We start from the raw sequence: 15,108 nt of genomic DNA, 5'->3' as shown, positions 1-15,108 counted from the left end.
GGTTATTAGAAATATGGTAGTTCCTTGGGTCTTAGTTTCTTTTGCTTGCTATTAAATTTAAGTGACATAACGGGACTCTTGGGTGACTCAGTTGTTGAGTGTCTGCCTTTGGCTCGCTCGTGATCCTGGGGTCCTTGGAATTGGGTCCTGCATGGGGCTCATACTTCTCCCTCTGCCTATGTCTCTGCCTCTCTCTCTGTATATCTCATGAATAAATAAAATATTTAAAATAATTTTAACTGGCATAAAATTTAACATTCTGTATTCAGAGAAAAATGATTTTCTGTGAGTTATAGATTTGGGATATTTCCTGTTTTTTTCAATGTATTTTCTATATGTTTTCCCTTTCTCTTTCATCTACCTTAATTTTTATTCCCAGATTACTTTGGAAGCACTGTAAGTTTAAACAGTAGAGAGCAGTGATGTGTATCCTTACTTTTTATTTCTTGATTAGTAGGTAAAATTGGCTATACCTTTTATTCTCTCCTTATCTTACTTTCTTCTTCTTCAAACTGGTGATAAAACTTATTAATAGGGGATCCCTGGGTGGCTCAGCGGTTTAGTGCCTACCTTCCACCTAGGGCTTGATCCTGGAGTCCCAGGATCGAGTCCCACACTGGGCTCCATGCGTGGAGCCTGCTTCTCCCTCTGCCTGTGTCTCTGCCTCTCTCTCTGTCTCTCATGAATAAATAAATAAAATATTTTTCAAAACTTATTAATATTTGCCTTTTCCTGCTTTAGGGGGATTCATTGCATATCAAAACCTTGATAGATAAAAGTTTAAAACATCATTGTAAGGATAAGAGCCATTCCTTTTCACTTATCATGCCTTAGTACCAACTTTGATAGTCATTTCAAAAAACAAAACAAAACAAAACAAAAAACAAACAAAAAAAACAACCATTTCCTGTTTGGGTAAAGGGATTGAATGGTTGTAATTTCAGCCTTGGTGTAGCAGAATACTAACAAAATAGAGGAATTTAACAAATAGCTCTCAATCCGATTTACTCTATTTCACTGCCTCAATTTCTACTTCTCCTGAAAATGAATGAACAAATGAATAAATGAAGTCCAAATCTGAGTATGATCGACCTATCCACACTCTCTATATATCCACATTTCATACATGTGAAAATGCAATATTTGGAAAGTGTCAGACTTATTAATACTATTAATCTCTTTTGAGCCTTTATAAAAGACATTAATCTGGATTATAACTGGGTCAGCCCAAGTGACCAAATGAATTTTTCAAATCATTTACCATGCATCAAGAGTTAAAAGGAAATGAATTGCTTAGATATAGTATACTTTAAGAAAGCAACAAATATCAAAGAATTTCTTATACAAATTCCATTTTATAGGAGTCTACTAAGATTTACCTTCTGATAAGGATGATTGCCAAATCAATTTCTAAGAGCTCTAGTGATACTTCTGATAAAATTGAACCCAACAGAATTCAGCATAGATTCCCTCTTGCCCTATGACTTGGTATCCTGAGGTCACTAGAATTACTTAGAAATTCCCAATCCTTGGAGCACAAGTAGCTAGAACATACTGTTTGCCTTCTTTAGCTTATTGTGTGTGCCATATTCCATATGACCTAATTTAAAGTTTCCAATTTGTTATAAATGATTGGGAGTCTCAAGAACATTGTAACAATACCCATCTACTCCTAAAAGATGCTCTTGTTTCTATCCAACTTGTGTGTCTTTATTTTTTAAATGTAGATATTATATCTTATTTGACCAGCTTTCCTCCAGAAATTTGTCTTTATTAAAAAAAAAAAAAAAAAAAAAGGTACCTTTGCTCAGACTCTTAGCTCTTACAAAGTTAATGACCTTACTCTCCACTTCCCCTCTTCTTCCTCCTGCAGCAGCCACACTGGCCTTCTTGATGTCCAGAATTACTCCACTTCTGCTCCCACTTAATGGTTTTTTGTTTTGGGTTTTTTTGTTTGTTTGTTTTTTGTTTTTTTTTTTTGTTTGTTTTTTGTTTTATTTAGATTCTATTCATTTATTTATTCATGAGGCATACAGAGTGAGGCAGAGACATAGGCAGAGGTAAAAGTAGGCTCCTTGGAGGGAGCCCAATTGGCGACTCAGTCTTCTGAGTAGGATCAGGCCCTGAGCTGAAGGCAGACACTCAACCGCTAAGCCATCCAGGCGTCCCCCACTTACTGGTTTTTGCCTTTGCTCTTCCATATTCCTCATTCCAAGAACATGGATGTAATTAGCGATCTGCCTCTGTCTTCAGGTCCTCTCACAGGGGGCTTATTTGTCTACATATAATTTCCAGTGCTCCTCCACACACCCCTTCTCCTTTCACCCTGCTTTATTATTTTCCACCCACTTACCTTCATTGAATATATATGTATTTATTTATTGTTTACTTATTATTGTTCAGTTTCTCCCGCAAATCTCAGTTCCCCAGGGGTGGGGACTTCCGTGCACTCACTTCCCCATCCCTAGTGCCTAGCATGAAAGAAGTGCCCAATAAAATAATCCCTCTAGCAAGGAATGGAGCCAATGATCCCTTTAAAAAATTATTTTTACTTTAAAGCCAATAATATTTTAGGAGTATCTTAACGTTAAAGGAAAGAAAAGCAGCCTTTTTTACTCTTCAGTATTTCAAGGAAAAATTGACGTTGTAAGAGGAGGTGATAACATTCCATAGAATCACAGATAAGGTCATGCTGAGAAAAACTGGTACAATAAAGCTAGTCCTTGGAGCCTTATTCTTCCCTCTCAAGATATCTGAAGAGGGTTGCTGACAAGATTCTCCCTGCCAGCCATAATAGCAATGACACACAAATCCATTCTTCATGACCTTTGTTGTCTTCAGTTTACTGGTTGAAGAAATGATGAATCTGAAACTCTTATTTAGGATGTATTTCTTAGTGCTACTTTCAGGCATATGCAGATAGGAGGAGGATTCAGGTGTTTTTCGGATACACCTTCCATTATTGTTACATAGACTTTGACTGCAGAATTTGGCTGCAGATGTCACATTAACAGCATAATGGCCCAATGGCCCTTGGATGGACTTTTGCACAGATAAGCAGGTCTCCTGTAGGAAAAACAGAGATCCATTTACATCACTCTCAAAATGTGATTCTGTTATGCAGGTAGTACTCATACCTGAAACCTGTATTTGGTAGAGCTGAGGAGGAAGACCCAGGTCTTTAACTGGGAATTAATATAAAGAGATAGTTGTAGTAACACTTTGAAAAGATCATCACTAATATGGTAGGATTATTTTAAATTTAACTTTAATTGTGAAATATCTTCAGTACCAATACTTAATATACATTAATATTATAGGTCAGATTTTTCTAAGACTGCCAAGTTATGCCATTCATCTCCCTACCTCAACCGATGTAACAGTCCTCCTGAAGTCAAGGGGGGGTAGTCGTCTTTGCATCCATGTTTTTATAACTTTTATATATATATATATATATATATATATATATAATCTTCACACATATATGTAATTATGAGCAGTTATAATATTATCTTGTTTTTAAACTTTCACATAAATTTATATCATTAGAGATTTTTATTTTCTGTAACTTGCCTTTTAAACCTAACATTTTCAAGATTTTTGTTTCATGTTGATATATATAGGTCTGTTTTTTCATTTTAGCTGTAATTCGGTATTTATGGTATAAATACAGCATACTTTATCTATCAGTCAGGGTTTAGTAGGTACAATATAAAAGATCATTATTTATAACCAAATGTCCAAGTCACCTGTATTAGCATATAGGGTCCAATGATAGTGAGGAAGGTAGTCTTCTCACAAGTTGCCATTACATGTCACTGATGTGACTTTAGGATACATTTTCTCCTGTTGATCTTGCTAGGATAGCCTGGACTAATTGACATGATATCATCAGCTAGCCCAAAAGAATCTGGCTAGAACCTTGATAAATTCCTGCCTTGATCCATATCGAAAGAACCTTGGGAAAATCCTGGTAGATCTATTAATAAAATACATTGAATTCTCTGTTAGCACTTCAATTATTTTGATCAATATGAACACTGGCCCATAATTAAAGTCCAATTAATGTAAAATGTTTTCTCAATGAGAAGAGGCACCAGCACTGTGAATGCATCTCCTAAGGACTTACAGGGTTCCAGTGGAAAGGCATAAGCAGAATAAAGCTCCTAAAGACAGGTGGTTAAACAAGGTATCACTTTGGGCAGGAACAAGTGCTGAAAATCCGGTGTGTAATGTTTTTTGGTCCAGGGACATCAATCTAAGCTAGCTTCATGTTATATTTAGGGTAAAATGCTATTTTTAATCAAAATAAGACTCCTTATCTGAGGAGTTTTTCAGGACAGATGGAATAAAATAAAAACAAGCAAACCATTGAATAAAAAAGGGAGAGAGAAAAAGATTGGGGGAAGACTGTAATCACGGAGAGCAGAGAACACAGGTAAATACAATCCAGTTCAACTTAGGCATCTCCTGTTCTGTCCCAACTTCCAGAACGTCATACCCTCCTGGTTTTTTTCTACCTCACTGAATGTTTCTTCATAGTGCCCTCTACTAGCACCTGCTCATCTTTCCTGCCTCTGAGCACAGGAGTACTTTAGGCTTAATTCTTAGACCCCTTCTCTTCTCTAGCTGTACTTCTCTGGATATTTCCACCCTATATCCTTGCTTTAAATAGAACTCCCAAATGTGTATTTCCCAGACTTTATCCCTGAACCAATTGCATACCCACCTACCTATGTGACATCTCCACCTGCATGCTTCACAAGCATTTCAAACTTATGCTCCAATCTGATCTCCTGATCCTCTTGCCAGCCTGCAACTCTGGCAGCCTTCCCCATCTGAGAATATGCCAGTTTCCTCTTTCCAGTGCCTCAGGACCAAAGCCCTGGGGGGGGGGGTGTTGTGTGCAAACTGGGGGTGTCTCTAACCAAACCGCAGTGACCTCTCATGAGAGAAAGAGCTAGACCCCATGTGGGAGAAGAACTTCGAAAAACAAAAATAGTTATAAATGCCTCCAAATAAATAAAAATCACATTGCCCGCTTTGTCTCCTCCCCAACCCAGTCTCTCACACCCATCCTTAAAGCAATGGACAAAGAAATTGCCCCATATTCCTCTTCCCCATACCTAGGACCTAAGTGTGGGGTGTGTGGACAAAGGACTGGAAATGTTAATCCAGATAATAATAGCCAACACATACCTGGCACATATGCCACCCCAGGCACTGTTTTAAGTGCTTTATATATGTTATGATGCAATTCTCATAATGGCCCAATGAGACAGATACTATTACTTTCCCTATTTTACGGATAAAGAAATTGTAGAGTCAACGAGTTGCTCAAGGTCACATGGCTAGCAGGTGACAAAAAGCAAGCACTGGACCCCAAGCAACCCAACCTCAGGCCTCCTACTCTTACCAGCTCCACCATGCTGATTCTGATTCATGTCATGCTGAATGAAAAATGCTGGCTGTTTTTATGTTTTATGAGACTGGATGTTTTAATATCTGAAAATGAGACTATCTGTTCATACCTTGAAGTGAGGAAAAGCTGTGGCTCAGAATTTTCACTTAGGCAGTGCGACAGGTAACCAATAGAACATGTTCAAAGTCAGTTGTGGAAAATAATAGTTATTTTGTGTATGTACTACTCTCAAGAGCAGATTGTTAATAAACCTTTGTATACATACAATTTTTCCTCCCACAAGCATTTCTATCATGATTAATCAGGCAATAAAGAGCCATTTTTAGAAAAGCCATCCTCCTTAGTGTAGATGAAATAATATTTTTTAAATTTAGTATTCTTTCTCTTTGTCACATATAAATTATATCATTGCATTTACTGAAATCCCTGCAGAGTAGGTATTATTTTTAGGTGGAGAAACTGAGACTCAGCAAGGTTAATTGATTTGCCCAAGATTACACTTCTAGAACATGAAAATTGAGTTCTCCTTTAGGGGTGTCTGAATGGAAAACCTGTGCTCTTTCCATGCTACTGCTAAACAGAGTGGTTGGTACAGAACTGGTGCTCAAGCAATGTTAGTCCCTATATTCCTTAAACTTAAAGTCATGAGAGCAGATAACTATTTGCCTCTGATGTGAAAAATTAAAACAAAAAACAATATCTAGCATATATTCACGATGCTGACAGAGAAATCACGGCTTACCTTTGAATCAGAATATTCAAATCCTCCCCACAATATTACTCCTGCTGCCCCCAATGCGGCACTCTCACCAATTGTATGTACTAAATCTTCCTAAAAAAGAGAAGTACCACAAATAGTTTCTGCCAAACTAAATTTAGGCATTGACATTTCAGTGATAAGACTCAACCCATCAATAGTGGTGAAAAACACACTGATAATGTTATCCTTGTTTTTGAAATGATGGTCTGTAGAGCAGAATTAGAAAAAGTAATTCTGCCTTGGATACTTAGTTTGATTTGATAAATATTTATAATGTTCCAGGCAGTTTTCTAGACACCGAGAATATAAAAATGAAATAGATTCCAGTTCCTGTCCTCAACGGAGCTCTTAGTGTGATGGTTGAAGCAGACATATAAACAAGTAATTATAATTTGCTGGAACTCTTTTTTTTTAATATTTTATTTATTTATTTATGAGAAACAGAGAGAGAGGCAGAGACATAGGCAGAGAGGCAGAGACATAGGCAGAGGGAGAAGCAGGCTCCCTGCTAGGAACCGGATGTGGGACTCGATCCTGGATCCGAGGATCACACCTTGAGCCAAAGGCCCACGCTCCAACTCTGAGCCACCCAGGCGCCCCTAATTTGCTGGAACTCTTAACTTTGATGTTATACTACCTCTAACACTGAATAATAATAATAATAATAATAATAAAGAGAACAAAGTTTGCTGTGATAAAAAAAACAAGTAATTATAGTGTAATAAATTAAATTCTATATTGTCCCACTAGACATATAGATTATAGGTACTGCTAATGCTATATGGAGGAGTCTGGTAAAGCTTTCTTCAGGAGTTCAGATTTCAGATATGTCTTTGGAAATTAGTAAAAATTTGTAAGACTGATTAGAGAGAGCAGAATTTTGTGTACAGTAGGAATAATAAGGGCAGAGTTTCCAATGTAGAAAAATACAATCAACTCAGAGAGCTGCCAGTAACTCTTATGGTAAAGCACAGGGGATTTGGGAAGAAGTGAAGGAATCTAAATCTTTGTATATAAGTAGGATCCAAATACAAAGAATTATTTTATGCTATTTTAAATTGTTAGGACTATGAAAAAAATTTTAGTACCAGAAAGCCACAAATTTGCAACTTCGATAGATGTTTTTGGCTGTCACATAAAACATGTATTGGAGGAGGAAGTCAACATGGTAGCAAGGGACACCTATTAGGAAGTGATGGACACTGCTCAATGAGAAATGATGAGGGTCTCAACAAAGGCAATGTCAGTCCTTATAAAGCAGAGGGGACAGGCTGAAAGTGATTTGAAAATTAAGATTTTGTTATCTATTGGATAATGGAAAAAGAAGAGAGGATACAAATGACTCTCAAGCTGAGTGATTAAGTAGATTATAATTTACCAAGACTTGAGGACATTATGTTTATGATTATAGATTAAGAACAAAGAAGCAAGGAATAAGGGGAGATGGAACAGAGAAGATGATAGATGAAGGAATCTTCATTGTTCCCCTCCCTCCAAGGTATGGAGAACCAGAGATCTGGTGCAAAGACACAATGTTCAAAAATTAGGATGAGAAAACGGCCATGCCACTACAAAGCATCCTGGCATTTTGGGATGTCTCCAGTAATACTAGAGCTTATTTTCTGTAATTTATATAGGTAATACAACAAGAAAGGAAACCATCCTTTTATTTTACTAGCTAGTATCACATTCCTTAAATGTAAATCAAGTCTCTCACTTAAATTGAGACACTTCTGAAAGAAAATATCAAACAAAGTTGGTATTTTAAATTATTTCATTGAAAAGTTACGTTATTTAGACAATAGGGAAAGAAGACCCATATCATTTGTTGATTGATGAAGGCAATAGCATAGTATGAAAATGTTTCATTATAATACTCAGATTAATTCTTTGGTTTTTAGTGAGTAGATTATGTGGTCTATTGATTCCTGAAGTAGAGCTCAGAGGTGATACTTAGCCCGTAATTTACATCAGAAGTCTAATAGCACAAAAAAAAAAAAAAAGAAAAGAAAAGGTTATGAACAAGACTTTCATTAAAATGTGGCTCATATCATTCTCTCATTGTCTTTCTTTTCTTAAGATTTTATTCATTTATTTGACAGAGAGAGAGAGAGAGAGAGAGAGAGCATAAGCAAGGAGAGAGGCAGGCAGAGGGAGAGAGAGAAGCAGGCTCCCACCCGAGCAAGAAGCCTGATGAGGAACTCTACCTTAGGACTCTGGGATCATGACCTGAGCTGAAGGCAGACACTTAACCAACTGAGCCACCCAGGCACCCTCATTCTGTCATTTTCTATCAAGACAAACTATCTAACTATATGGACTATTATTAGTTTCTACCATTTTTTTTTTAAATTTTTTTTTTAATTTTTTATTTATTTATGATAGGCACACAGTGAGAGAGAGAGAGAGAGGCAGAGACACAGGCAGAGGGAGAAGCAGGCTCCATGCACCGGAAGCCCGACGTGGGATTCGATCCCGGGCCTCCAGGATCGCGCCCTGGGCCAAAGGCAGGCGCCAAACCGCTACGCCACCCAGGGATCCCAGTTTCTACCATTTTTATTATTAACATTAATAATATTATTACTGTTATTATTAATAATATAATAACACAGTATAGTCACTCAATAAATAATTTTGGAATAATAAATATAACCCAGTCTTTTTCCTAAAAGGATTTCAGAAAGTGACTTGAGTTGAGACCCATTACTTGAGGAACAACTTATTGAGAAGACTTGGGTAGGTATAACTGATGTATTCAAATACCTGGGGACCTGACTTTTGAAAAAAGGATTTATGTATTCTAGATTGCACCGGAAGGTAGAAGTAGAATTAATGGTATGAAGTTTTCCAGGGGCAGAGTAGACTGAACATACTCAAGAACTTTCTGTGAATTAACATTGTCCCCAAATGGCAGTTTTTCTTCTGGAATAGGGAGAGCCCCATTAAAAAGTGCTGAAGCAGAGGCCAGGTAAGAATCCATGTTTGGGTGAGAGGTGGATTAGACACTTCTGAGATCCTCCAGCTTTTTGTCAAAATGCTGTGATTCTTTTCCTCCTAAACTTATTGAATGAACATCCCACTAATGAGTAATCCTTCAATGATAGAAATGTCAAGTCTAACCAATAGCATTTGGGTCAATAGATATTTATTCTGAAATATTTGAGGAAGAATTGATACTGCTTTTAGGTTTCCTCATTTCAGACAAGTGGTCTAGGAAGTCTATCCAATGGCCCTGCCATTGGATAGTGTTGGGTAGTGGAATAAGAGAGCTGTGGTCTCACAGGTATGGATGGAGATTTCAAGCTTTTCTTATCTATTTATCCAATGATTGAAGTCCTATAACAATGTTCTATCTAAATGACAATTAGCTAAAGCTTGAATACTTCCAAGTGTCTTCAAACCATTATCTTCCAAACCAGCTCATTCCAACCTCTTTATGCTTCCTACTCTGTGTCAAGTCTAAGGACTAAATATCTATTTCATAAACCATTTTTAACACCTTGACACTGGCCACTAGATCACTTTGTAGACTCTTAAACATAAAATCAATAGAATCTACTATTTTGCAATGAACAATTAAAACATAAAAAGGCAGTATAACAGAAACTAATTGCTTAATAATTTACCCAAGGTTTATTCTGTATGCTTTAGATTTGAAAAATTGCTGCTACTATTTCACATTAAAAAGCTGATTCTGAAATTTCTGCAGGGCTAAAATTAATCTGTTGCATCATTTAACTCAAGCCTAACAACTGTTCTGCAGGAAAACCCTGAAAATGCTAAGCTGATAAGAATCATCATCTTAAAACCAAGTAAACATCTAATTGTCAGTGATACTATTTCAGAATTAGCTTGACATTTGAAGAAATATATACCTTTAATAATAAAATAGTGTTCTATTATTAAGGGAAATAATTATACTAAAACATTTTTTCACAGATTTTATATAGTCATTGTACTAAATTTCTATTTTTAGGTGAATGACTGTACTTTTTCTTACCTGTGACAAAGCTTCAATACTATGCACATAAAATGGTCTGGAAAAAATAAAAACTGGCAAAACATAGTCATGTCTAGCCATTTCAGCAATCCTCATGGCTTCCCTAACTCGATAATGAACAAATTTCAGAGCATTTAAACTTGACTTCAATATTTTATCCAAATATATTGAAGTATAAAGTGCTGTGCTTTTTTCCCAAAGCCACTGGAGTTGGTCATTGCGTAAAATTTCATCATTTGGGCATTTACCTGTGTACATTTGTGGATTTATCCTATAATCATAATTGTAGCAGTCTGGGTAAAGATAAAAGCCCCATAAGCACTTTGGTCTCATTTCTAAAGCCAGTGTGAGAGTGGTGCTCATAAGATTCTTCCCAGAATTTTCAAATTCCTGTTGGGCAACTGTTTTCACTTTCATTTCTGACCAGTCAGGATGGAGGTTTCTAGTGAAGGCTAAGGAGTGGTTTTTATATATTAGTCTATTGCCCCAATTTCTATCCCATTGAGGTTTCCAGCTCTCCCAGTCAATGATAATAAGACCTTCTGATCTCCACCAAGAGACAACTTTTGCAATGTCATCAGTTGTCTTCTTGAGGTGTTTAGGAATACTTATATTCTGTGGTATCCCTCCATTAAAGGGTTTTCCATCTTGAGAGAAATAAGGATAATACCCTAATTCATTTGGATAAAATATGGCAATTGTTGATCCCTTCTGAGTCTCTAAAGGATTTGATATAATATTAAATAACTGGAGATTCAAATCCACGTTGAAGAAATGTTGACACTGCATTGTTGGGACAGCCCAGAAAATGTTGAAAGGTTGGTTCTTGATCACTGGAGGCAGTGCTGGTTTGAGGACTGAATGAGTGAACTTGATCAAGGGCAACAGCACTCCTAACCATGCTACCCATGGGTTACACATTTTTTCACCATTACAGCAGTCTCCTTAAAAATAAGAAAAGGAAAAATCATTAGACGTGATGGAGTCAAATGCCCCTTTAGTTTCATATTACACAGTGAGTAGCAAATGAAGTAAACTCACAGTGGTGTTCAAGCTATTCTTTAAATGATAGACCAATTTTTTTATAGATTTATGAGGTTTATTGATATCTAGGCCTAATTTATAGTTTCATTTGAACAAGGGGAGAGAAAATGAAACTTTTTTTTTTAACACTAGAAATGTGAAAGCAAAATCCAATGAATAAAAACTAAAGTAAAAATCTTCACACAAATTCTCAGTTATGTCAACTCTACCTGTGAGGTATTCTGGTTTTAATTTCCTATTATTCTTGACTACATTGATATAAATCATCCTGTATAGACAAAACTTTGGTTGTAAGGGAAACTAGGAAATAAAAGTATGAATGGTTTGCCATAGCTCCTTGATTACTGGAAAAGTGACCAAGAATATGCCCTGTTAAAAATTAACAAATATTGACATTTTAACAACTATTAATTAGAATTAAAAAGAACTAATATCAGCAATAAGCAATACTTTTCTTGCTATTTGAAATGCACTGGCCTCAAAGATTTGTCTACTTCTTTATCTGTTTTGTTTATAAAAGAAAGCAATCACCCTTGGATTTAGCACAGGCTAGAATACAAAACAGACATGACATTTACCTGCTATTGACTATGGATTTGGTGCTGTCTTCTCTCAGGAACATAAATAAGCCTTAAAACATGTATTAGTTCTTTAAATTCATGGTTTTCTCATCAAGATATTAGACTGTCTTTTCAGCAGTTAAATCCCAATGAAACTTTGCTCTTTAAAATCCCTTCTAAATAGTCAGTTGACCAAAAACTGCCAAAGAATCTTCCCAGAATATGAAGACTGCCTAATAAATGACACATTCCAGCCAATGAGATCTCATTTAGAAAGCAGTAGAGTTGAAGTTATATATCAAAATTATTTTATCATGTATAGTTTTACATAAAGGAATCACAGATTTTTCTCTGATGTAATTAGACTCAGTATCTTTTTGAGAGTCATACATCTTGTGTAGTTCTTGCTGTCTTTATTTAATATATTAAATGCAAGAAATGATGCCAGCCAAAATCATATGTTGACTCTGGCAAAATAGCACCTTAGTTTGTAAAGACTTTGGCATTATCTTGGGCCCTGGCATGCATTTTGTAATTAACTTCTATTATAGAAACAAAATTATGCATTATTAAACAATGAATTTTTAAATATAATTAATTCTTTCCCCATGATGCTTACTGAGATTTTATTCCATTTTTTAGCGATTTTTATTACTCAGAATATAAAGCCAGATCGAAATTTTCTGACTTTTAACCTACATCCATGCACATATACACATACCTACATGCACTTTGTTTTTTGTTCAACGAATCTGTAGGAGTGCTGATGACACTGACTCCATCTCTGGTCCTCCATCTTGTTCATGCCTCCTTTGGGGCTATTGTTCCAGGCCCCATGGAAGTTAATGTAAGCCCTGCCTGGAACATGGGAAGACTTGTTCTAATCTCCCTAAATGGTGCCTAGAAGGCTCCACATTAGATAACTAGTAGAGAGCCTATGATGTGCAGGTGGCACCACTTTAGATAACTGCCCTTTGACCTCACCACCATGCCCCTGACTGTAAAAACTGTGGCTTAAGGTCTGGACTCGGGGGAGAAAAGCTGTGTCGCTGCCTGAATCCTTTGTATGATGTAGGAGATTTTCTTGATTGCAGATTCTCAGTTACAGAGGATATAACGGACAGTTTTGCCAGACCAGGGAGTGATGTGAATTTGGCTCAATGAGAAGATACAGAGAGGAAAATACAAGTGATAAAAATAACCTGGGAGTTTGGGTTTTATGCATTAAAGGCATGACGGAATGAGTTCTGATGGGCTTTTAAAGGGAGGTTAATAATCAGTTCCAATGAAAACCTACTTGTTATTGGTATCTTAGGTATTTGCAGTGAGAAGTAGGGGGACAGGGGGTCATTTTGCCAATAGCATTCAGAGTTCTGTGGTCTCTGTTTTCAATTCTGCCAAGAACTGTGTCAAAGGTGAGAAAGATACGGTTTTACCATGCTTTTGTTATACATTTTCTTCAACTGAAATGTGGACTTATTAAGATGGTTCTAAATATAGGTGTGTATGTGTACATATATTAGAGTCCAAATTCATTATGATTGGGGATTTTATTCTTTCCACTCAATGATAGCAAATCTTGTGATGTCTCCCAGAGAGATGTATTTTTTTTACACATGATAAAATGACTAATCACTAAGCTTGTTATGATAATACATTATTAACTTAGGATCCAGTAAAAAATCTCTCTGGGGTTTATAATTTTAAACCAACAAAAGTTTAGGGGCACCTGGCTAACTCAGTCAGCAGTACATGTGACTCTTGATCCTTGGTCCTGAGTTCAAGCCCCAGGTTAGGTATAGAGATTATTTTAAATTAAAAAAAGAAATGAGAGGGACCTGGGTGGTTCAGTCAGTTAAGTGCCTTCAGCTCAGGGCTTGATCCCCACTCTTCATCAGGCTCCCTGCTCAGTGAGGAGCCTGCTTCTCCCTCTCCCTCTCCTACCGCTCCCCTACCCCTGCACATGCTCTCTTGCTCTATCTCAAATAAATAAATAAAGTATTAAAAACAAAATAAAATAAAGCATTGGCCTGAGGGCAGGCATCCAGTTTAAAAAAAAAAAAGTTTGTGACTATTCTTTAGAACCTCTTAAAATACACTGTGGGCCATTCGGGCAAAGATGAAATTTTCTCTCAAGCTGAGGTCTTGTTTGAGTGAAAATTGGAGCCCTGTTGAAAGCATTTAGAATAGGTTTTGTACTTATTTTTCTTACCTGCCGGTTATTTATGGTTTTTATTTTCTCAGAGAAAGAGCTATAGTTCTGTAAAACGAAAAAGAAGAGAAAGATTGATTAAAGCAGATTTGATTCAATAGAGTATTTTGCTCAAATTCACCCATATTTCCAATTTCTAATGAAATGACAACCTAAGTCAAATTCAAGTTATTTAAATTTCTGTACCAAAAAAGAGGGAAATAACAAAATTCTCTGAAAAGCTTATGAGATTTATACTTTCCCCAGAAATAAGTAGGGAAGTTGCTATTTATCATATAGGCTTTAAATTTGGGTAAAAGAAATTATGTGAACTGTTAAGAGAGAAACTGAGGCATATTTAAATTTTTAAGAGTTCTTTTGAACAAAAACCAATTAGAATTGGGCAGCACCAAACTAGAAGTGCTTAAAAGAACTCTGATAGGAGCTCTGGGAAAGACTTTTATGGGGTGAAGGTGAAAGTAAAGCAAGGCAATTATTGATTGGCTATAGCTTAAAGGCCTAGTTGGCTGTTTGTGATTGGTTGTCCTTAGATCTCAATTTTGTCATCTTGAAGCATAAACTTGGATTTACTTATGCAGGCCATTATGGTTTTAGAGCCACTTCAAAACAACATTATTTTCCCCAAAAAATGTCCAGAGCAGGGGTAACTGTAGAACAACCATAGCATCAGCAACAAAAGGACTTCATATGGAATAGCTGGACTATGTTGTCCCTTCCCGTTTCTTAAACACAAGGAGCACTGGGCTGAGGCTTTTATACCAAGCTGAATCCTTGAGAACTGCTCTCTAAACTTGTGGGACTGAATACTCCAACCCTCTCATTACTGACTGGTTCCCCTGGTAACCTTAGGTGCCTCCAAAGTCACCTCATTACCATAACAAGAGACACCTTTCATCCTCTCCTCAAGGGAAATTGCAAGGGTTTTAGCAGTTCTGGCCAAAAAGGGCAATGACAACCAAAGATCAATAACATTTCTTACTATAAATCGTAATATAACAGGTGGATGCATATTTTACATTGCTATGTCTTCCTATTTTTTGTTCCTTTTATTTTATGTAATAACCTCTTTATCTTTTACAGTACTCTGTCAGGAAGTCTATTTTGATATTA

General features: G+C 36.4%; 1 protein-coding gene across 3 annotated transcripts; it reads right to left on the bottom strand.

The window, feature by feature from the left end:
- Positions 1-2,529: 2,529 nt before the first annotated feature.
- Positions 2,530-14,046, bottom strand: LOC140609174 (hyaluronidase-1-like). 3 transcript variants are annotated; one of them, XM_072784419.1, is made up of 4 exons: positions 13,999-14,046; positions 10,183-11,126; positions 6,165-6,254; positions 2,530-3,066 (listed from the first exon to the last, which is right to left on the bottom strand). In XM_072784419.1, the coding sequence occupies exons 2-4, from the start codon at positions 11,101-11,103 to the stop codon at positions 2,620-2,622; spliced, it is 1,458 nt and encodes a 485-aa protein (XP_072640520.1). In that variant the 5' UTR covers positions 11,104-11,126; positions 13,999-14,046; the 3' UTR covers positions 2,530-2,619. The 3 variants fall into 3 exon arrangements, with proteins under 3 accessions (XP_072640520.1, XP_072640519.1, XP_072640521.1); XM_072784418.1 differs by lacking the exon at positions 13,999-14,046 and adding an exon at positions 11,805-12,010; XM_072784420.1 differs by lacking the exons at positions 6,165-6,254; positions 13,999-14,046 and adding an exon at positions 11,805-12,010.
- Positions 14,047-15,108: the final 1,062 nt, after the last annotated feature.

The sequence above is a fragment of the Canis lupus genome, chromosome 18, assembly GCF_048164855.1.
Source record: "Canis lupus baileyi chromosome 18, mCanLup2.hap1, whole genome shotgun sequence".
Taxonomy (NCBI): Eukaryota; Metazoa; Chordata; class Mammalia; order Carnivora; family Canidae; genus Canis; species Canis lupus.
Note: the sequence above shows the minus strand (reverse complement) of the source record. Positions and strands in the feature narration are given on the sequence as shown.